Below are 22,191 nucleotides of genomic sequence, written 5' to 3'. Positions count from 1 at the left end.
GTTTTCTCTCATTAGCACGATTATCTTTGTTCCTTTTTCTTTATTTTGTAGACAATCCAGATGGGACCTACCTTTTGTCATGTTCTGAACGCATATTTTATATTTGTTATTTTCACACTATCAAGTGTTTATAGGCGTTCCGATCATGACTTTTATTTATTTTTTTGAAATCTCGGTAGATTGTCCCTGCCTGAAACCCTCTTTTCCTCCAAAATATGAACCCTTTTTTCATTTCGAGATTTCTTGTTCATTCAATCATTATTTGATGATCTTACATTCTAGTTCAGTTTAGAACAAACTCTATATATTCACATTTTTCATATATTTTCCTTGGGTTTCATACATCACATTCACACATTTTTTGTTCTTCTTTCTTCACATTTCAGTGTCCGCATATATATATATATATATATATATATATATATATATATATAGTTCATATTCCTATCGCACACCTTCCTGGTTTGTAGGCTCGTGTGTACTGGGTGCTGAAGCGATCACCAGTTGGTGACTGGATTAGTTACAAGTAAATACATATTCGCCAGCACATCATTTATATATACACTTTTGTACACTTGTTGATGTGTGTGTCTTTTTGTGTTGTTTTATTTTGTCTTTTATTATTAGTTGGTTTGAGGTGACTGATCCGCAGGTGCTGGGCATTTAATATCAGGTTCTGGGTGTGTCGGTTCATTTCCCTGAATCTGTTTCACCTGATATGTTGCCAGCCCATTTATACGGCTCTCGCACCGATTTCCAACTACTGGTTATGAGTAAGCGATCAGTAGAATCGTGAAATGCGTCAACCTGTCCCATGTTTGTGTGATGCACCTGTGTATTTATGTTTATGGGAATAAACACTTCCAGTTCATCTACTCCTGAGTGCGGTCAAACTTTCTTCTTGAATACCTGACTATTGGATGGCGGATCCGACCGGCACCAGAGTGCTTCGCCTCACCTGAGCGGCTTTTTTTCTGTTTGCCACAGCTGTCCAATGATGTCAGTGACAAGATTGTAGACCTACACAAGGCTGGAATGGGCTACAAGACCATCGTCAAGCAGCTTGGTGAGAAGGTGACAACAGTTGGTGCGATTATTCGCAAATAGAAGAAACACAAAATAACTGTCAATCTCCCTCGGTCTGGGGATCCATGGTAGATCTCACCTCATGGAGTTTCGATGATCATGAGAACTGTGAGGAGTCAGCCCAGAACTACACGGGAGAATCTTGTCAATGATCTCAAGGCAGCTGGGACCAAAGTCACCAAGAAAACAATTGGTAACACACTACGCCGTGTGGTCAGATGAGACCAAAATTGAGCTCTTTGGCATCAACTCGCCAAGTTTGGAGGGGGAATGCTGCCTATGACCCCAGGAACACCATCCCCACTGTCAAACATGGAGGTGGAAACATTATGCTTTGGGGGTGTTTTTCTGCCAAGGGGACAGGGCAACTTCACTGCATCAAAGGGATGATGAACAGGGGGCCATGTGCCATCAAATCGTCGGTGAGAACCTCCTTCCCCCAGCCAGGGCATTGGGTTGTGGATGGGTATTCCAGTATGACAATGACTCAAAACACTTGGCCAAGGCAACAAAGGAGTGGCTCAAAAAAGAAGCACATTGGGGTCCTTGAGTGGCCTAGCCAGTCTCCAGATCTTAATCCCATAGATAATATGTGGCGGGAGCTGAAGGTTCGAGTTACCAAACGTCAGCCTCGAAACCTTAATAACTTGGAGAGGATCTACAAAGAGCAGTGGGACAAAATCCCTCCTGAGATGTGTGCAAACCTGGTGGCCAGCTACAATAAACGTCTGACCTCTGATTGCCAACAAGGGTTTTGCCACCAAGTATTAAGGCATGTTTTGCGAAGGGGTCAAATAGTTATTTTAGTCATTAAAATGCAAATTAATTTATAACTTTGAAATGCGTTTTTCTGGATATTTTTGTTGTTATTCTGTCTCTCACTGTTAAAATAAACCGACCACTAATATTATAGACTGATTATTTCTTTGCCAGTGGGCAAACGTACAAAATCAGCAGGGGATCAAATACGGTTTCCCCTTTCTGTATATATAGAGAAGCCAAGGAAAGAAGAAGGGGGGGGGGGTGCAGTATTATTAAAGGCTGACTTATTGTATGAGACTAAAAACACTCACAAGACGGAAAGTAAAAAACACTTACCTGTAGTGGGTGCAGAGGACCTGCAGGATGGACCCACTACAGATGAGAATGCTTTACTTTCCATCATGTGAGTGTTTTTAATCCTATGCAATAAACCAGCCTTTTATAATACTGCACTTAGGTGGCGCTTCCCCCCTTTCTTTTCTTGCTTTCTTCACAGAGCTGGCTCAATCTCTGAGGTTAGCAGACGTTGGTGCATATTGTCACCCCTTTCAGCATAAAATGACCCGTTTGGCCATTTGTATTCATCCCAAGTGCCATTTAAACATTTTTTCATGCTTGCTGAGCATTAACCCTCTATACGCCAGAACATCTATTTTTCTTTTACTACATATATATATATATATATATATATATATATATATATATATATATATATATATATATATATATGAGAGAGAGAGAGAGAGAGAGAGAAAGTGATTTTTTTTTTTAAAATCCCTAGCAAGTCAGGATTAGAAATGTAAAATTTCTGTATAAGTTGAAGCCATGAGAGAAAAAAAGAAAAGTTCTCCATGTTTTTTTCCCGTAAAAAAAAATTGATATTTTAAGGAAAAATTAAAAAATAATTGAATTAGAAAAAAAAAAAAAGGAGTAGTTTAACTAATTCAAATTCATTTTGTTACACTGGAAATATGGAGGAATGCAGTATATATAAAAGTATTATGCGTTAAAAAAAGAAGAGCAGCTTATTCAGTAAATAAACCAGCTTTTTTTTTTTTTTTGCAAATTGAATACCAAGGACTGTATAAGTTCAGAACATTTCACCTATACATGAGAACAGGTCACCTACCTCATAATTTATAAGCTTCCTGCCAATATGCATTATCAGTTATTGACAATGATGGTCCAGATGCATATATTGCAGAAAACAGGGTTTCTATGGAAGGGTATAACCCTTTTCTCCTTTTTTTTTTTTTTTTTTTTTTTGGTATTTGTGTTCCATCAAGGAGATTTCACTTCCTGTTCCATTGCCAAAACAGGAAGTGAGACAAAATGAGACAAGATTCCTCCAAAAGTAAGGGAATCCCTGCATGTCATCAGAACCAGTGTCCCCACTGGAAGGTTTCCCCTCTATTAAAGTTCAGATGACAACCCACATTTTTTTTTTTTACTTTCACTCTCAGTGATAACTGTAAACAGGACAAATACAGAGGGTGAGGCCCCGTTCACATAGGGGCGACGCTACTTCGCACAGCGGCCGCCACGGACTTCATAACATTGAAGTCTATGGCGGTCGCCTCCTGGTCGCCCCAAAGAAGCTCCGGACCCTTTTTCTAAGTCGGAGCGACTTGTGTCGCTCCTATTAGAACGGGTCCGCAGCTTCCCTATGGGAGGCGACCTACGGCGACCTGTGAGGCGACCAGGTCGCCTCAGTGTGAACCGGGACTTAATCTCCCTAACAGGGGTACAGCCAGCAAAAAAAACTGACAGGTGTTCCAATCCCTCTCCACTCTATCCAACACTGAAGGGAAAAAAATAAAAGAGTTTGCCTTTAGTAACACTTTAAAGTGGAAAGACACTGCATCTGAGCACCACAAACTAAAAACATTATTTCATTTTTAATATTCAAAGCAAGCTCCCCCATCCATCCATGTCTCCATGCTTTATTTTGCATTTTGCCAAGAGATCACTTTGAACCCCCTGCCACCTCCCCACCAGCATTTCTGACCGTGGCCATCTTGAGTAAGGGCAAATGTTTTAATGTAGCATTTACTTCCTGGAATCCAGCTGCCCTTAAGTAAGGAATGCAGGCAGGAGGGTGTGTTTAGCTAAGAAAGCCCCTCCCCCTCCAAGACTCCTGGGATGTATAACATCACTTTAGCCTAGGCCAGAAACCAGAAAGTAATCAAAGAAATGTTAAAAAAAAAAAAAAGAAAAAATATAGCGTGTGAGGAGAGGAGAGCCGATCAGCAGCATTTCCTCACAGGGGAGATCTGTACAGGTAATCAGTGCCCTGATTACAGTGCAGCATCAACAGTACCTACTAATCAGTGCAGCTTATCCATGACCATAAGTGCAGCCTCATCGGCGCCCAGCAGTGCAGCCTCATCGGCGCCCAGCAGTGCAGCCTCATCGGCGCCCAGCAGTGCAGCCTCATCGGCGCCCAGCAGTGGAGCCTCATCGGCGCCCAGCAGTGGAGCCTCATCGGCGCCCAGCAGTGGAGCCTCCTATGCGCCCAGCAGTGGAGCCTCCTATGCGCCCAGCAGTGCAGCCTCCTATGCGCCCAGCAGTGCAGCCTCCTATGCGCCCAGCAGTGCAGCCTCCTATGCGCCCAGCAGTGCAGCCTCCTATGCGCCCAGCAGTGCAGCCGCATCGGCGCCCAGCAGTGCAGCCTCCTCGGCGCCCAGCAGTGCAGCCTCATCGGCGCCCAGCAGTGCAGCCTCATCGGCGCCCAGCAGTGCAGCCTCATCGGCGCCCAGCAGTGCAGCCTCATCGGCGCCCAGCAGTGGAGCCTCATCGGCGCCCAGCAGTGCAGCCTCATCGGCGCCCAGCAGTGCAGCCTCATCGGCGCCCAGCAGTGCAGCCTCATCGGCGCCCAGCAGTGCAGCCTCATCGGCGCCCAGCAGTGCAGCCTCATCGGCGCCCAGCAGTGCAGCCTCATCGGCGCCCAGCAGTGCAGCCTCATCGGCGCCCAGCAGTGCAGCCGCATCAGCGCCCAGCAGTGCAGCCGCATCAGCGCCCAGCAGTGCAGCCTCCTCTGCGCCCAGCAGTGCAGCCTCCTCTGCGCCCAGCAGTGCAGCCTCATCAGTGCAGCCCATCAGTACCCATCAGTGCAGGAGAAAAAATACTAAACAAAATTAAAAAAACAAAATGTTTTATTGAGAAAATTTATTATTTTATTATTTATTTTATTTATTATTCTTTAATTAAGAAAAACTTTTTTTTTTTTTAACTTTGTCTTTTTTTTTGCCTTTTTAGCAAAAAAAAAAAAAAAAAAAAACAAAAACAAAAAACATAACAGTGGTGAACTACCACGGAAGAAAGCTCTGTCAAAAAAAAAAAAAAAGATAAAAATTTTGTATGAGTACAGTGTTTTATGACAGCGCTGAAAGCTGAAAATTGGCTTGGGTAGGAAGGGGGTAAAAGTGCCCAGTAGGCAAGTTGTTAAAAATAGTCAGAGTTGAGAAAATGAAGTTCCACTTTAAGTCAGTTTTCATACCTGATGGAAGTATAAACTTAATATACATCAACAGGATACTTGACAGTTCTCGTTTCACTATAAAATGTTCCGTAGTGATTGCGTATTCCTCCTCTACATACAGATATTTGTTATGCTTTACAAGTCATCTCCCTAGAAGAATCATTAGTGAAGGACGCACATATGGAAACATTGAGGTCCGCCAACTCTGGGCCAGGACAATCCAGCCCTGACAGCGCTGGACATTCACCAGTCCCAAACAGCTGTGACAGCGCCCTCCACTGGGAATATTCGGATGACTTCTTAAGTACTTAGGCTTGTAGCCAGCACGGGCACCTCCCCTCCGTGCCTTATCACATTTACACAGCATGTGTCCAATGCGTCAGCTGCACTCACACCCTGACCACAAGGACCCATGTCATAGAAAATCTGGTTTCATGACATCATACCACAAGAGGAGCAGGGGACCGGGACGTTGGAAATTCTTACAGCACACAATATAAATATATTTGTGTTTTGCATCAAAACCCGACCACTGAGCTGACAAATGTTGACAAGTCCTCAAACTTTTTAGGCCAAGTATTTAGAAGATATTTCAGAATGAAATCACATTGGAGAATACACGGACGGCAATGAATAAAATGCACATGTAGAGAAAAAGAATACAAACATGAAATTGCAATACAAGATATAGGGGGTTACTAAAACCGAAGAGTGCAAAATCTGGTGCAGCTCTAATCAGCTTTCAGGTTTAAGGCTCCATTCGCACCTAGGCGTTCTGGACTGCGGGCGGAATCACTGCAATTCTTCCCGCAAGCCCAGAATCACAGCGGAACGCGTTTGCAATGCCATTATTTAATGGCACCCCAGATGCGGGATGATTTTGCCACGATTGACGAGCGACAAATCGCTGTAAAATCATAGCAAAAATTGCTACTGTAAACGCTCCTGGCTCCGTGCCAACATGAGCTTCTTTCTGAGCGTTTTTGGAGTAGAGGGAGGACCATCCAAATTAATGGTGTCTCTCCAAAAACGCTCAAGTAAAAAGCAAAAAAAAAAAAGTTTAAAAAAACAAGTGTCTGCACCTGTCTCTGCAGAACGCCCATGTGTGAATGGATTCCTATCGTCAGAGCTTAATTGAATAAGCTAAAGTTAGAAGATGTCACTGATGACGAAACACGTCGGGATTGGCTGTTACTGAAGACATCCCGCTTGCTTAGCTGTTACTCACGGCGTTCCTTAGTCATGAGCTGACAGTCTGACTTGTTTGTGCCCATTTACAGGAAGAAGGGAGGAGGAGGAAGAAGAGAGGGAAAAGGAGGGAGGAGGCGGAAAAAGAAGAGAGAGAAAAGGAGGGAGGCGGCGGAAGAAGAGAGGGAAAAGGAGGGAGGCGGCGGAAGAAGAGAGGGAAAAGGAGGGAGGATGAGGAAGAAGAGAGGGAAAAGGAGGGAGGAGGAGGAAAAAGAGAGGGAAAAGGAGGGAGGAGGAGGAGGAGGTGAGGGAGGAGGAGGAGGAGGTGAGGGAGGAGGAGGAGGAGGAGGTGAGGGAGGAGGAGGAGGAGGAGGTGAGGGAGGAGGAAGAAGTGAGGGAGGAGGAGGAAGAAGTGAGGGAGGAGGAGGAGGAGGAGGAGGAAGTGAGGGAGGAGGAGGAGGAGGAGGAGGAAGTGAGGGAGGAGGAGGAGGAGGAGGAGGAAGTGAGGGAGGAGGAGGAGGAGGAGGAGGAAGTGAGGGAGGAGGAGGAAGTGAGGGAGGAGGAGGAAGTGAGGGAGGAGGAGGAGGAGGAGGAGGAAGTGAGGGAGGAGGAGGAGGAGGAGGAGGAAGTGAGGGAGGAGGAGGAGGAGGAGGAGGAAGTGAGGGAGGAGGAGGAGGAGGAGGAAGTGAGGGAGGAGGAGGAGGAGGAAGTGAGGGAGGAGGAGGAGGAAGTGAGGGAGGAGGAGGAAGAAGTGAGGGAGGAGGAGGAAGAAGTGAGGGAGGAGGAGGAAGAAGTGAGGGAGGAGGAGGAAGAAGTGAGGGAGGAGGAAGAAGTGAGGGAGGAGGAGGAGGAAGAAGTGAGGGAGGAGGAGGAGGAAGAAGAAGAGTGGGAGGAGGAGGAAGAAGAGCGGGAGGAGGAGGAAGAAGAGCGGGAGGAGGGAGAGAGGGAGAAGGAGGGAGGAGGGAGAAGAGAGGGAAAAGGTGAGAGGAGAAGGAAGAGAGGGAGTAAGAGGGAGTAAGAGAGGGAGTAAGAGGGAGTAAGAGAGGGAGTAAGAAAGGTTGTAAGAGGGAGGAAGAGAGTAGTAAGAGGGAGGAGGAAGAAGAGAGGAAGAAGGAGGGAGGAGAAAGAAGAGAGGAAGAAGGAGGGAGGAGGCGGAAGAAGAGAGGGAAAAGGAGGGAGGATGAGGAAGAAGAGAGGGAAAAGGGGGGAGGATGAGGAAGAAGAGAGGGAAAAGGAGGGAGGATGAGGAAGAAGAGAGGGAAAAGGAGGGGGGAGGAGGAAAAAGAGAGGGAAAAGGCGGGAGGAGGAGGAAGAAGAGAGGGAGAAGGAGGGAGGAGGAAGAAGTGAGGGAGAAGGAGGGAGGAGGAAGAAGAGAGGGAGAAGAAGGGAGGAGGAAGAAGATAGGGAGAAGGAGGGAGGAGGAAGAAGTGAGGGAGAAGGAGGGAGGAGGAAGAAGTGAGGGAGAAGGAGGGAGGAGGAAGAAGTGAGGGAGAAGGAGGAAGGAGGAAGAAGAGAGGGAGAAGGAGGAAGGACTTGTTTGTGCCCATTTACAGGAAGAAGGGAGGAGGAGGAAGAAGAGAGGGAAAAGGAGGGAGGAGGCAGAAAAAGAAGAGAGGGAAAAGGAGGGAGGCGGCGGAAGAAGAGAGGGAAAAGGAGGGAGGCGGCGGAAGAAGAGAGGGAAAAGGAGGGAGGAGGAGGAAGAAGAGAGGGAAAAGGAGGGAGGAGGAGGAAAAAGAGAGGGAAAAGGAGGGAGGAGGAGGAAAAAGAGAGGGAAAAGGAGGGAGGAGGAGGAAAAAGAGAGGGAAAAGGAGGGAGGAGGAGGAAAAAGAGAGGGAAAAGGAGGGAGGAGGAAGAAGAGAGGGAGGAGGAGGAGGAGGTGAGGGAGGAGGAGGAGGAGGTGAGGGAGGAGGAGGAGGAGGTGAGGGAGGAGGAGGTGAGGGAGGAGGAGGTGAGGGAGGAGGAGGTGAGGGAGGAGGAGGTGAGGGAGGAGGAGGAAGAAGTGAGGGAGGAGGAGGAGGAAGTGAGGAGGAGGAGGAGGAGGAAGTGAGGAGGAGGAGGAGGAGGAAGTGAGGAGGAGGAGGAGGAAGGAGGAGGAGGAGGAAGTGAGGAGGAGGAGGAGGAGGAAGTGAGGAGGAGGAGGAGGAGGAAGTGAGGAGGAAGTGAGGAGGAGGAGGAGGAGGAAGTGAGGAGGAGGAGGAGGAGGAAGTGAGGGAGGAGGAGGAGGAGGAAGTGGAGGAGGAGGAAGTGAGGGAGGAGGAGGAGGAGGAGGAAGTGAGGGAGGAGGAGGAGGAAGTGAGGGAGGAGGAGGAGAAAGTGAGGGAGGAGGAAGAAGTGAGGGAGGAGGAGGAGGAGGAAGAAGTGAGGAGGAGGAAGAAGTGAGGGAGGAGGAGGAGGAAGAAGTGAGGGAGGAGGAGGAAGAAGAAGAAGAGTGGGAGGAGGAGGAAGAAGAGCGGGAGGAGGAGGAAGAAGAGAGGGAGGAGGGAGAGAGGGAGAAGGAGGGAGGAGGAAGAAGAGAGGGAAAAGGTGAGAGGAGAAGGAAGAGAGGGAGTAAGAGGGAGTAAGAGAGGGAGTAAGAGGGGAGGAAGAAAGGTTGTAAGAGGGAGGAAGAGAGTAGTAAGAGGGAGGAGGAAGAAGAGAGGAAGAAGGAGGGAGGAGAAAGAAGAGAGGGAGAGGAGGGAGGAGGCGGAAAAAAGAAGAGAGGGAAAAGGAGGGAGGAGGCGGAAGAAGAGAGGGGAAAAGGAGGGAGGATGAGGAAGAAGAGAGGGAAAAGGGGGGAGGATGAGGAAGAAGAGAGGGAAAAGGAGGGAGGATGAGGAAGAAGAGAGGGAAAAGGAGGGGGGAGGAGGAAAAAGAGAGGGAAAAGGCAAGAGGAGGAGGAAGAAGAGAGGGAGAAGGAGGGAGGAGGAAGAAGTGAGGGAGAAGGAGGGAGGAGGAAGAAGAGAGGGAGAAGAAGGGAGGAGGAAGAAGAGAGGGAGAAGGAGGGAGGAGGAAGAAGTGAGGGAGAAGGAGGGAGGAGGAAGAAGTGAGGAGAAGGAGGGAGGAGGAAGAAGTGAGGGAGAAGGAGGGAGGAGGAAGAAGTGAGGGAGAAGGAGGAAGGAGGAAGAAGAGAGGGAGAAGGAGGAAGGAGAAAGAAGAGAGGGAGAAGGAGGAAGGAGGAAGAAGAGAGGGAGAAGGAGGAAGAAGAGAGGAAGAAGGAGGGAGGAGGAAGAAGAGGAGGAGAAGAGGGAGGAGGAGGAAGAAGAGAGGAAGAGGGAGGAGGAGGAAGAAGAGAGGAAGAAGGAGGGAGGAGGAAGAAGAGAGGGAGGAGGAAGAAGAGAGGGAGGAGGAGGAAGAAGAGAGGGAGGAGGAGGAAGAAGAGAGGGAGGGAGGAGGAAGAAGAGAGGGAGAAGGAGGGAGGAGGGAGAAGGAAGAAGAGAGGGAGAAGGAGGGAGGAGGAAGAAGAGAGGGAGAAGGCGGGAGGAGGAAGAAGAGAGGGAGAAGAGAGGGAGAAGGAGAGAGGAGGAAAAAGAGGGAGAAGGAGAGAGGAGGAAAAAGAGGGAGAAGGAGGTAGGAGGAAAAAGAGGGAGAAGGAGGTAGGAGGAAAAAGAGGGAGAAGGAGGTAGGAGGAAAAAGAGGGAGAAGGAGAGGAGAGCCATTTGGTGGGGTAGCTATCATCTAAGTATTCAATACCACTAGTGGCACTGATTAACTTCTTGAAAAAGGAAATCCTTTCTATGAAATAATAAATAAAAAAAATAAATAAAAGATATATATATATTGTAAAGTAAGTGATTGGCATGTAGGGTGCGCGTGCTACTAAACAGCAATAGGCAAGATGAAAAGGGTCAGCCTTTGATGCAGCTTGCTGATTTCTTGCTACAGAAGATGGTTTTATTCCAAGGAAACGTTCAGGACTTTAATCTAGGTTTTAAAAAACCCATATTAACCAGGTTTATCTAGCCAGGTTTATGAAAGGATCAGGATAGGACTGCAACCTCTTGTCACATGATTTTGGGCTTAACATCCTTTTCCCATTTGTACAGGAAACAAACCTGTGAAAATGGGAATCGGTTTATATTTTCACAAAGTCAGATCCAGAGCGATCTGAGAAATAGGAAAACTGACAGTAGTAGGTACTCAAGATGATTGAAGAGATGAAGATTAGACTCACTTGGCTGTGTCCTTGAGTTTGAATGCAAATACTGCATTGTCTAGCAGAAAGGGTTGGGGACATACAATATATGGAAAAAACATTGGGGGCATGGGCACTAATATGGAGTTATCCCCATCTTCATGCCTCTTTGGAGTGCGGCCATTCTATAGCACTTCCGGGCAGTGGTCCTCAACGCCGGTCCTCGGGGCCCACTAACAGGCCAGATTTTAATAAGTATTACCTTCGGGAGATGCAGACTAGAATACTGCAATCACTGAGCAGCAAATGAGATCACCTGTGATGTAATTTAGTTATCTTGCAAACCTGGCCTGTTAGTGGGCTCCGAGGAACAGAGTTGAGGACCACTGCTTCAGGGGACACACTAACTTCTGTAGCAGCTACACCACTAACTTCTGTAGCAGCTACACAGTTGAAATTTTGACACTGTGCACAGCAGCTGGTGCCATGTTTATGCAGCCCAGTAATAGTGTCAATATGCATAGGCGAGTCATTTGGATTTATTTCCACCATAGAGAAAAGTTTATTTTTGGATGCAACTCTTCAGTAAAGACCAACTCTGATCAGATTTCTCTGGACTGTAGATGGGTCTTAACACCATAGAAGTAAAGTTGGACTTTAAATATGCCTCTCATAGTCAGCAATAGAGTTGAGGGAACAGTTTTGGGCCGAGCAAAAGTTCGGCTCAAACATCGCCTGTTCGCCGAACACCCAAATTTGAAGGACATTCGACGGGTGTCCACCCCGCCAAACACCCTGCAATGCACTGCACGCTACACAGTGCATTGTAACAAAGCTTTTGTTATGGAACAGTTTGGGAAGCCGGTCGCGGCATCCTTAACAACCAATGAGTCATTAACCGTCAATGGAATTTCCCACTGACAGCTGAAAAAAAAAAAAAATGTGCCCCCCCCCCCATCCATACCAGACCCTTACCCAAGCATGCAGCCTGGCATGCCAGGAATTGGGGGGGGGGGGATGAGCGAGATCCCCCCCCTCCATGAACCATAACAGGCCACATGCCCTCAACATGTGGGGGTAAGGTGCTTTGCCACAAGCCACCTGGGAGACACACCAAACATGTGGAAGAAGGTTCTCTGGTCAGATGAAACCAAAATCGAACTTTTTGGCAACAATGCAAAATGTTATGTTTGGCGTAAAAGCAACACAGCTCATCACCCTGAACACACCATCCCCACTGTCAAACATGGTGGTGACAGCATCATGGTTTGGGCCTGCTTTTCTTCAGCAGGGACAGGGAAGATGGTTAAAATTGATGGGAAGATGGATGGAGCCAAATACAGGACCATTCTGGAAGAAAACCTGATGGAGTCTGCAAAAGACCTGAGACTGGGACGGAGATTTGTCTTCCAACAAGACAATGATCCAAAACATAAAGCAAAATCTACAATGGAATGGTTCACAAATAAACATATCCAGGTGTTAGAATGGCCAAGTCAAAGTCCAGACCTGAATCCAATCGAGAATCTGTGGAAAGAACTGAAAACTGCTGTTCACAAACGCTCTTCATCCAACCTCACTGAGCTCGAGCTGTTTTGCAAGGAGGAATGGGCAAAAATTTCAGTCTCTCGATGTGCAAAACTGATAGAGACATACCCCAAGCGACTTACAGCTGTAATCGCAGCAAAAGGTGGCGCTACAAAGTATTAACTTAGGGGGGCTGAAAAATTTTGCACGCCCAATTTTTCAGTTTTTTATTTGTTAAAAAAAGTTTGAAATATCCAATAAATTTCGTTCCACTTCATGATTGTGTCCCACTTGTTGTTGATTCTTCACAAAAAAAAATACAGTTTTATATCTTTGTTTGAAGCCTGAAATGTGGCAAAAGGTCGAAAAGTTCAAGGGGGCCGAATAATTTCGCAAGGCACTTTATATACATATATATATATATATATATATATATATATATATATATATATATGTGCTATATAAATCCTGTATTATATATATATATATATATATATATATAAATCCTGTAATATATATTCATATTTTTTTACTTGTTTTGACCATTTTCTTTTATGTTTTTACATATTGTCATCAGAGTAGTTCAATGTCACCACAGTGACACTGTACTTCTCTTGGGGGGTGATCAGGGATTTTTGTTTTCATGATTGGCCCAGGTACCATGTGATCACAGTTGACCAATCACAGATCACATAGATTCAATTCATGACTGTTTACTGATAACAGCAGTCTGATATATAGTGCCGCAGTCTGCTGTGTCCAGTGGACACATCGGTTGCAGATTGCGCCGCTGTCCGCCCCAGGGTGCGCATGCAGCGCGCATGAGTGGGGTGACGTACTGGTGCGTTACAGTGCCTGCTCAAACCGCCAGCAGTAAAATTACTGTTGGCCAGCGGCAAGTGGTGAAAGTGATTGTAAACTATCACCTTGTAAAACAACCCATTCAGTTTAAAGTAGCAATGAAAAGCAAAACATTTGTGTATAGATATAAAAAAAAAAAAATATATAAATACCTTTTTTCCCTTTTTATATAAGTGATCACATTCCCTCTGTTCTCAACTGCATAAGAGCTGGGGGAGGCAAAGCATCAGTGAATGGCAGGGCAGGGAGGGTGTGTCAGGACAAGTCTGATCATTTGACAGCAAGCTGAGCACTCAGCATAACTAAGGAACTGACCACAGTGAGTTCTCCTGCTTAGCGTGGTTAGTTTTTAATAGGAAAGCAGAGGCACTGGCAGGAACACCGGGGATTTCACACAAAGGAAGCAATTCAAAGAGAACAGGAGACTTTCTCATACAAGTAGCTCGTACAGCAGGCACAGATCAGGAATATGAAATGTTGGGGTAACAGACACTTTAAGGCAGTCATGTCCAAAGTCCGGCCCGTACTTCAGTTTAATATGGCCCCAGAGACACTGCTGACTTTTCTTAATGTCTTTCTGAGGCTCGTCACATCCCTGCCGCCAATGCCATGGCTCGGGGGCAAGACCTCGCCGCCTCTGGCCTCCCTCAGCGGCTCGACCACTCCCGAGTCCTGCTCCGCCCCCCCGCTCCACTCCATAGGGCCGATGCCGCCCACAAGTGGTGGTGGCGAGAGACACGTGAATGCGCGGTTGCGGAGTGATCTCTGAACCCTGGCTGGCAGAGGGACTGAGACTGAGGAGTGGACTCACTAGTCAACTGTGCACTGCAGCGCCGCCACCAAAGCACGGGAGGAGAACTGGATGGAGGGAGAATTTGGACTCTGGGAGGAATAAATTCCTAGAGACTGGGGAGAGAGGCTGGACCAGAGGACTCGAGACAACAGCCTAAGGTAGGCTAAGAAGAGAACTGTCTTGAAGTCAAGACAGAGTCACTCACTATGGATCAGATCTTTTCTATGGGGGAGGGACATGCCCTGGCCTGCTCTAAGGGGATCTATAATGAGAGGGAGACCCTGGCCTTCTTTAAGGGGGATCTATAATTGGAGGGGGACCCTGGTCTGCTCTAAGGGGATCTATATTGGGAGGGGGACCCTGGCCTGCTCTAAGGGGATCTATAATGGGATAGGGACCCTGGTCTGCGCTAAGGGCATCTATATTGGGAGGGGGGCCCTGGCCTGCTCTAAGGGGATCTATAATGGGAGGGGGACCCTGGTCTGCTCTAAGGGGATCTACCTGTATATTGGGAGGGGGACCCTGACATGTTCTAAGGGGATCCATATTGGGAGGGAGACCGTGGCCTTCTTTAAGGGGGATCTATAGTGGGAAGGGGACCCAGGCCTTCTTTAACCGGGATCTATAATGGAGGGGGGACCCTGGTCTGCTCTAAGGGGATCTATATTGGGAGGGGGACCCTGGTCTGCTCTAAGGGGATCTAGATTGGGAGGGGGACCCTGGCCTGTTCTAAGGGGATCCATATTGGGAGGGAGACCCTGGCCTTCTTTAAGGGGGATCTATAATTGGAGGGAGACCCTGGCCTTCTTTAAGGGGGATCTATAGTGGGAAGGGGACCCTGGCCTTCTTTAAAGGGGGATCTATAATGGAGGGGGGACCCTGGTCTGCTCTAAGGGGATCTATATTGGGAGGGGGACCCTGGCCTGCTCTAAGGGGATCTATAATGGGAGGGGGACGCTGGTCTGCTCTAAGGGGCTGTATATTGGGAGGGGGGCCCTGGCCTGCTCTAAGGGGACCTATATTGGGAGGGGGACCCTGGCCTGTTCTAAGGGGATCTATAATGGGAGGGGGACCCTGGTCTGCTGTAAGGGGATCTATATTGGGAGGGGGACCCTGGCCTGCTCCAATGTCAGGCAAAATGATCGGCCCTCACACATGTTTACTTCAACAAGTCTGGCTCTCTTTGGAAAAAGTTTAGACACCCCTGCTTTAAGGTATCAGATCCAGCTTTCTGCTTGAACACACACCCCAAACCATAATACAAAATATGGTAAATCACCTTTTTAATGCCTTCTTCAAAGGCTTTTTTGGCCAGAGGTCCAGGCCCATCCACAGTCTTCCCATCATCATCGGGGCCCCAGCTTGCGCTGTAAATGTCAATGTAGTCAGGTCGGATTCCAAGGGACTTTGCTTCGACAACATCCGTTACGTCCCCATCTAACATGCGAATTCCTGAAAAAAAAAAAAAAAAAAAACACGAAAATAGTTAATTTACAAACGGGAGGATAAAATCAACCTATGGTCAAGTGGCAATGAATTCAAGTAGCGAATACAGTTTGAGACAAAGATCAAGTGAAGTGTCAGCAATAAATGAGCAAAGCCCATATGGTTACACTTTCAATGACAAGAGATCGCTTTCAGTACTTGGCTAAAGCTCAAAAGTAACAACTTGTGAAATTTAAGAAGCAGTCTCTCCTGGCCACAAAACCACAATGTTTTTTACTGTATGAGCCAAGGATCTCAGTTAAATTTGTACCTAAAGCAGTTATTTGCATTCTTTGTTATTTTTTTTTATAACAAAACCTGCATCTTTCTGCATACAAATAACAAGACCATCCAATTTAATTATGAGGGCAGACAATTAAGCAGTTCTACTCATTTCGCCGTTCAGTGCACTCTTGCCTGGTCACTGGAGAAACATCTCAGTGCTACTTCAATCATCCAACCACAAAACCACTCTGTTTTCTTGCGCATACCAACAGATTTTATAGCCTCGCTGCTATGTCTAAATGTCATGTATACAAGCTATGCATGCATTTCTACTAAATGAGCTCTGTTTACAAGACAGGGCTGTTGTACAGGGGAAAAAAAAGCACAAACAAGATGGGTAAGGAACATTAAAAACCAAAAAGATATCCAACTTTAAAGAGGAATTCTAGGAAAACAATATTTTGTTTCACAAAGTTTTATACAATATACATGAACACATCAAGATGGGGCGGTAAAGGCAATGAAACAGAGGCAACGTTTGCCACAGAAATGTCAATTGGTTGCAACCACGAGGACCCTAAGCAAAAGGAAAGATCATGGGAATCAGTGCCGCGACAAGGTCGTCCAGCGCCCAGGGCAAGGATGCCAAACTGCACCACACCCAGTGCTGTATCTTGGCCTAGGCCAAGAAGGCCCAGGCCTAGGGCAGCACTTTGCAGGGGGGGGGGGGGGGGCAGCAAAAAAGCTGCACACGGCACGGAAAAAAAACAGCCTTCTCCTGGCTCCCGCGCGAAAAGGGTCCCTATCGGCTTGCACTACACTTTTAGTATAGTGCCAGTCCTATGGGGCAAATCAGTCTGGCACCCCCATAAAGTGGTCACACTGCTACCTGCCGGTACTGATGGGCATTAATAGGCTTCACTGATGGCTACACTGATATGATGCACTGGTAGGCTGCACTGATGGCCACTGATCGGGCTGTACTGATGAGGCCGCACAGATACGCTGCACTGATGAGGCTTCACTGATGGGCAGTAATGAGGCTGCACTGATGGGCACTGATGAGGCTGAACTTATTGGAACTGATGAGGCTGAACTGATGGGCACTGATAGACTGGTTGTGGTCTGTGGTTTACAGATGACAGGGCGCGTCATAAACAGGAAGGGGTGTGGCCTTTACAAGAAGAAGTGGTTAATATTTAAATTAGGGGGTGCACAAGTTTAGTCAGGCCTAGGGCAGGACAAAACCTAAATACACCACTGGCCACACCTTCTCTTAGGTTTAGGGTCAAGGCGCCCCCCCCCATCCCTTAAATAAACCATTGCACCCAGGGCAACCCCCTCCTGCCAACCCCTTGTCCCGGCCCTGATGGGAAGGTTGAACCCCAGAGGCTTCACAGCCAGACAGGATCAGGGGTACTAAGAATGCCAATGAGGACTCACCTTGTCAATTACGATGAATGGCCTCTGTGTGGAGTAGAGGGGGGTGCCCTTCAGTGCATGAGGGGGAAGTAAAAGTGGGGAGGGGGTTAGAGGGATAAGGTTGGCATTGGCAAGGTTGGGTATAAGTAGAGGGAGAGAGGTCAAGGAGTAAATAGTTAAGGGAAGAACTTACAGGAGGAGGGGGGGGGGGCAGAAGAAGGGATGGTTTGGAGTGGAAATCTATCCCCTGTTGACCAAGAGCCGATCCTATCGATAACAGACAGCAGGAGCGATCGCAGCGAGAGTGGGGTACGATCTATATTCAAGCGATCATTTACATTATCAATGAGCCCCAGTGAGCTTCTCATGGACCATGGTACTCCTAAAGCCTTTGTTGGTTGGGGGTGGAAAGCCATCCCCTGTGGACCAAGAGCTGGTCCTATCGATAGATAGCAGGAGTGATCACACAGAGTGGGGTACAATCTACAGTATATTCAATAGATCATTTAGGTTATCCATGGGTTGCAGTCCTTCAAAAACCTGGTAGGGAAATCCTCCAGTATGGCAGTGAGCTTCTCACAGATCATGGTACTCATAAGCCTTTGTTGGACATAAAAAATGGTTGAAACCAAGCTCCAGCTAACGTCTGTTAGGAACATAAACCCCACCAGCTTCCTCTGGTTAGTGGAGAGGGTTGGGATTGGCCTATGTATTGGGGCTTCCCATGTATTATGGGGAGAGATACTTAATACTGCTCTAATCATATATTTTTGTACTGTATAATAAGTTTATTGAACTCCGTATATTTTTCAAATATTTTTTCCAGCAGAAAGGCAGTTCCATGTCAACAAGACAATAATAAAGAAATATAGGTATACCAGTGTACATAGCATAAGTACATCCAGTAAATAGATGAAATTGACCAAAATGGATTATTGAGCATTCAGATTGTACTGATCAGGTACAGTGGGGAAAATAATTATTTGATCCCCTGCTGATTATGTAATTTTGCCCACTAACAAAGAAATAAAAAGTGTCTATAATTTTTATCATAGGTGTATTTTAAATGACAGAGACAGAATATCAACCAAAAATCCAGAAGAAAAAAACATATAAAACAAATGCTATAAATTAAGTTGCAGTTCAGTGAGTAAAATAAGTATTTGATCCCCAAGCAAAACATGGCTTAGTACCTGGTGGAGACACCCTTGTTGACAAGCACAGAGGTAAGACGTTTCTTGTAGTTAGTGACCAGGTTTGCGCACATCTCAGGATTTTGGTCCACTCTTTACAGATTTTCTCAGACCTACACTCTTTACAACAGTGCCCCCTCCCCCTCACATCCGTGTCCCCTGTCACCCCTTCACATCACAGCCCCCCTTCCTTGCATCCAAGTCCCCTTCACAGCCACACCCCCCTTACTTGAATCCCGGTCCCCTTCAGAGCCCTACCCCGTTAATTGCATCCCAGTTCCCTTCACAGTCCCACTTCCTTACACCCCAGTCCCCATTACAGCCCCCCCTTACTTGCATCTCAGTCCCCTTCCCAACCGCCCCCCCTTCCTTACACCACAGTCCCCTTTACACCCACCCTATCAAAGTCTCTCATACCACACAGTCCCTATCAAAGATTTCCCTTGCATCAGAGTCTCCCCCATCATCAGGGTCCCAATTAAACCCCCCCATCAGGGTCCCCATTAGAATCCCCATCAAAGTGCACCCTTACTTTAGGGTCCCCATTAGAGTTCCGTATTATACACCAGAGTCTCCATCAGAGCATCGAGTCCCTACTTATATCAGAAGACCCACCAGAATCCCCTTTTTAGTAGGGTCCCCATCAAAGTCCTTACTTACATTAAGGCCCCCATCAGAGGCCCTATTACAGAGTCCCCATCAAAGTACCCTTTTACCACAGGGTCCCCATCAGAGTTCACCCTTTACATAAGAGTCCCAAAAGGAACATCAAAGTCTCCATCAGATTCCCCTCTTACATCAGAATACCCAACAGAATCCCCCTTACATCAGGGTCCCCATCAAAGTCCCCTTTACATCACAGTCCTCACTTACAGCAAGCTCCCCATCAGAGGCCCCCTTTCATCAGAGTCCCCATCTAATACCCCTTTACCACAGGGCCCCCATCAGAGCTCCCCCTTTACCTCAGAGTCCAAATCAGAGTATCAAAATCCCCCTTTACAAAGTCTCCATCAGATTCCCTCCTTACATCAGAAGACCCAGAAGAGTCCTCCTTACATCACAGTCACCATCAGAGTTCTCCCTTAAATGGGTTCTTGTGACATTTGTTCTATTTGAAATTATGGCAAGTTGAAATCGCCCATTAACAAGCCAGTAGGCTCCCATTACCATCAGAAAGGAGTCAATCGGTTAGTGTTGGCTATATAGAATCTTGGATTTGTTGAGTCTTATAGTACACAGCATGTATGATAGTCTTAACACTATGTTGTATATTTTAGTAACAGGTGTAACTGTGACTGAACCTAGGTGCCAAAACCAGACTCTAGAGTGTGGCAACACCGTCACATTATCAAAAAAAAAAGTGCTAATGTAAAACTGCCTTTTATAACTATGAACATTGGATTGCATTACATTTATTGTGCGCATTGAGCTAGCATCCAAACATAAGACAATACATGAAGCCAGGAGTTCTCCACATGTGGCTTCATACTGGCATTTAATACTCAGCAAATATTAGGAGCCATTAAGTGCTGTTTAGTAGGAGAAGACAAAAGAAGAAAGTTTTTCGATTTAGAAAAGAAAACCTTTTCTAATACTCCGAGCCGAGGCAAAACCTGAATCCAGTGTAGAGCCCAAGCTGGACAAGTAAAAATAAAAATCCTTTTTTTTTTTTTTTTAAACACAAGTGTTACCATCCTGAGCGCCAAAATGTGTCTCTCTGTTGGTATTCTGGGAGCCTGTATACAGCATGATGCCATCCAGTGTAACCATCTTAAGGGCCTGAAAAGAACATAGGGCCATCCAGAGCAAACATCTTGAGAGCCTGAATAGAATATGGGTCCATCCAGTGAATTCATCTTGAGAGCCTAAGACATGGGGTCATCCAGTATAACCATCTTGAGAGCCTGACTACGACATCGGTCCATCCGGTGTAACTATCTTGTGAGCCTGACTACGACATGGGGCCATTCAGTGTAACCATCTTAAGAGCCTGACTACGACATGGGCCATCCAGTGTAACCATCTTAAGAGCCTAAATAGAACATAGGGCCATCCAGTGTAACCATCTTAAGAGCCTGAATAGAACATAGGGCCATCCAGTATAATAATCTTGAGAGCCTGAATACATGGGGGCCATCCAGTGTAATCATCTTAAGAGCCTGACTACGACACGGGCCATCCAGTGTAACCATCTTAAGAGCCTGACTACGACATGGGCCATCCAGTGTAACCATCTTAAGAGCCTGAATAGAACATAGGGCCATCCAGTGTAACCATCTTAAGAGCCTGAATAGAACATAGGGCCATCCAGTATAATAATCTTGAGAGCCTGAACAGATTATGGGGTCATCCTGTGTATTAATCCTAAGAGCCTGACTACAACATGGGGCCATCCTGTGTAACAATCTTGAGAGCCTGACTACGACATGGGACCATTCAGTGTAACCATTTTGAGGGCATGAATAGGCCATGGGGCCATCCAGTATAATAATCTTGAGAGCCTGAATACATGGGGGCCATCGAGTATAATCATCTTGAAAGCGTGACACTATGACATGGGGCCATTCAGTGTAACTAAACAGCAATCAGGAAATGGCCCCTCAGGTGAAAATAATTAAACCCTCAAAATTGAGGTGCATGTCCAGTCCGCGGTCTGAGCAACATCCAGGCACAAGAGAAGCATTGACTGCACTCCGACATTGAAGGAGAATAGTAAACTTTATTGGATAAAAGCATATCTTGATAGTATCACAAACATCATTTACATAACAGGCAACAGGAAGAAGAAGTTGACGCGTTTCACAAATTAGATTCGCTTACTCATAACTGGGGCCATTCAGTGTAACCATCATGAGAGCCCAACTACGGCATGGGGCCATTCAGTGTAACCATCTTGAGAGCCTGAATAGGACATGGGGCCATCCAGTGTAACCATCTTGAGAGCCTAACTAAAACATAGACCCCTCCTGTGTTGCTATCCTGAGAGCCTAAAGCTGCAGATGACGGCCCTTGCTGTGTGTTTGGAAGCAGGGGTTTCTTTACAAAGGGCCCCCATCATGTCAGAGACACCCCTTCATATCAGAGGTCCCCTATGCATGAAAGTGGTCTTCAGTCTTCTCCTAAATGCTGCCCTGGATCAGGGTCATGCATTGCCATGGTGCTGGGAAGCTCACCAACACCATAGCAATGAATTACTCCCTGCTCCTGGCCCTACCTAGAGTGTTACTGGCTGTTATGGTGCTGGTGGCCGGCCCATCCACAACATGCAACTCATGATGATACAAAGCAAATTGGGTATTGTGCTTGGGGGAATCTGGTTGAGAAACACTGACCTAGAATGTATTTAGTGGACGTAAAACTGAAGGTTTACTTGGGCTTTAACAACTGAGCAAGATATTTAGTTTTCCTAAGCTAACATGCAAAACAGGGAGTGCATTGCTGTTTCTGTATGGCTGTAATAGATGCTGTAAACACCCTTCATTTCTGAAGCTAAAAGCCTCTTTCTAAGATTGTGATCTCTGGTTCAAACACCAAAAATCTGCCAGATACAGTTATGGCCACTTTTAAGCAGACAAAAACAAGATGGAGCTGAACAGCATGAACCTAGTGAAAATCATGTGGAATGAATAAAGGTGATAAAGCAAATAAAAGCCATCACAGGTCAACTCTGAATTAAATGTGAGCTGCAGAATTCCTGGTATATTACGGCTATAAAACTCCAGCACCCAGTCCCCCGGCTGCTATGTTGATCACCGCTGCACTGGATTGGGTCTACATCCAGCACAAATTCCACATTCTGCACGGTCCTGAACATACACAGAAACCCTTGTGTTGTAAACAAGCCCCTGCAGTTATAGTAGCCGAATTTTGATGTGAATCATTAGCTTTTCTTCTAAACAGCAGATGCAAAACCAAAATACAGACACAGCTGAATGACTATCCCTATGGTTTACTCATTTTAGCCCAGGACATTTGTGCAGTGAGCGCATATTTTGAAGCATTGTTTGCTGTAAAGAACCTTTTTAGGAGTTTCATAATTTTACAAACATGTCTGCCA

General features: G+C 46.6%; 1 protein-coding gene across 1 annotated transcript in view; it reads right to left on the bottom strand.

Annotated features, from left to right (window-relative positions):
• PCSK6 (proprotein convertase subtilisin/kexin type 6) overlaps positions 1 to 22,191 on the bottom strand; it is a 487,218-nt gene that overhangs the window by 186,152 nt on the left and 278,875 nt on the right. Inside the window, exon 7 of the mRNA XM_082254401.1 lies at positions 15,089 to 15,261. Within this exon, the coding sequence (XP_082110527.1) occupies positions 15,089 to 15,261 (173 nt within the window). The remainder of the gene's footprint in view (positions 1 to 15,088; positions 15,262 to 22,191) is intronic.

This window comes from Pelophylax lessonae (assembly GCF_965119305.1).
Source record: "Pelophylax lessonae genome assembly, chromosome: 4".
NCBI classification, from domain to species: domain Eukaryota; kingdom Metazoa; phylum Chordata; class Amphibia; order Anura; family Ranidae; genus Pelophylax; species Pelophylax lessonae.
Note: the sequence above shows the minus strand (reverse complement) of the source record. Positions and strands in the feature narration are given on the sequence as shown.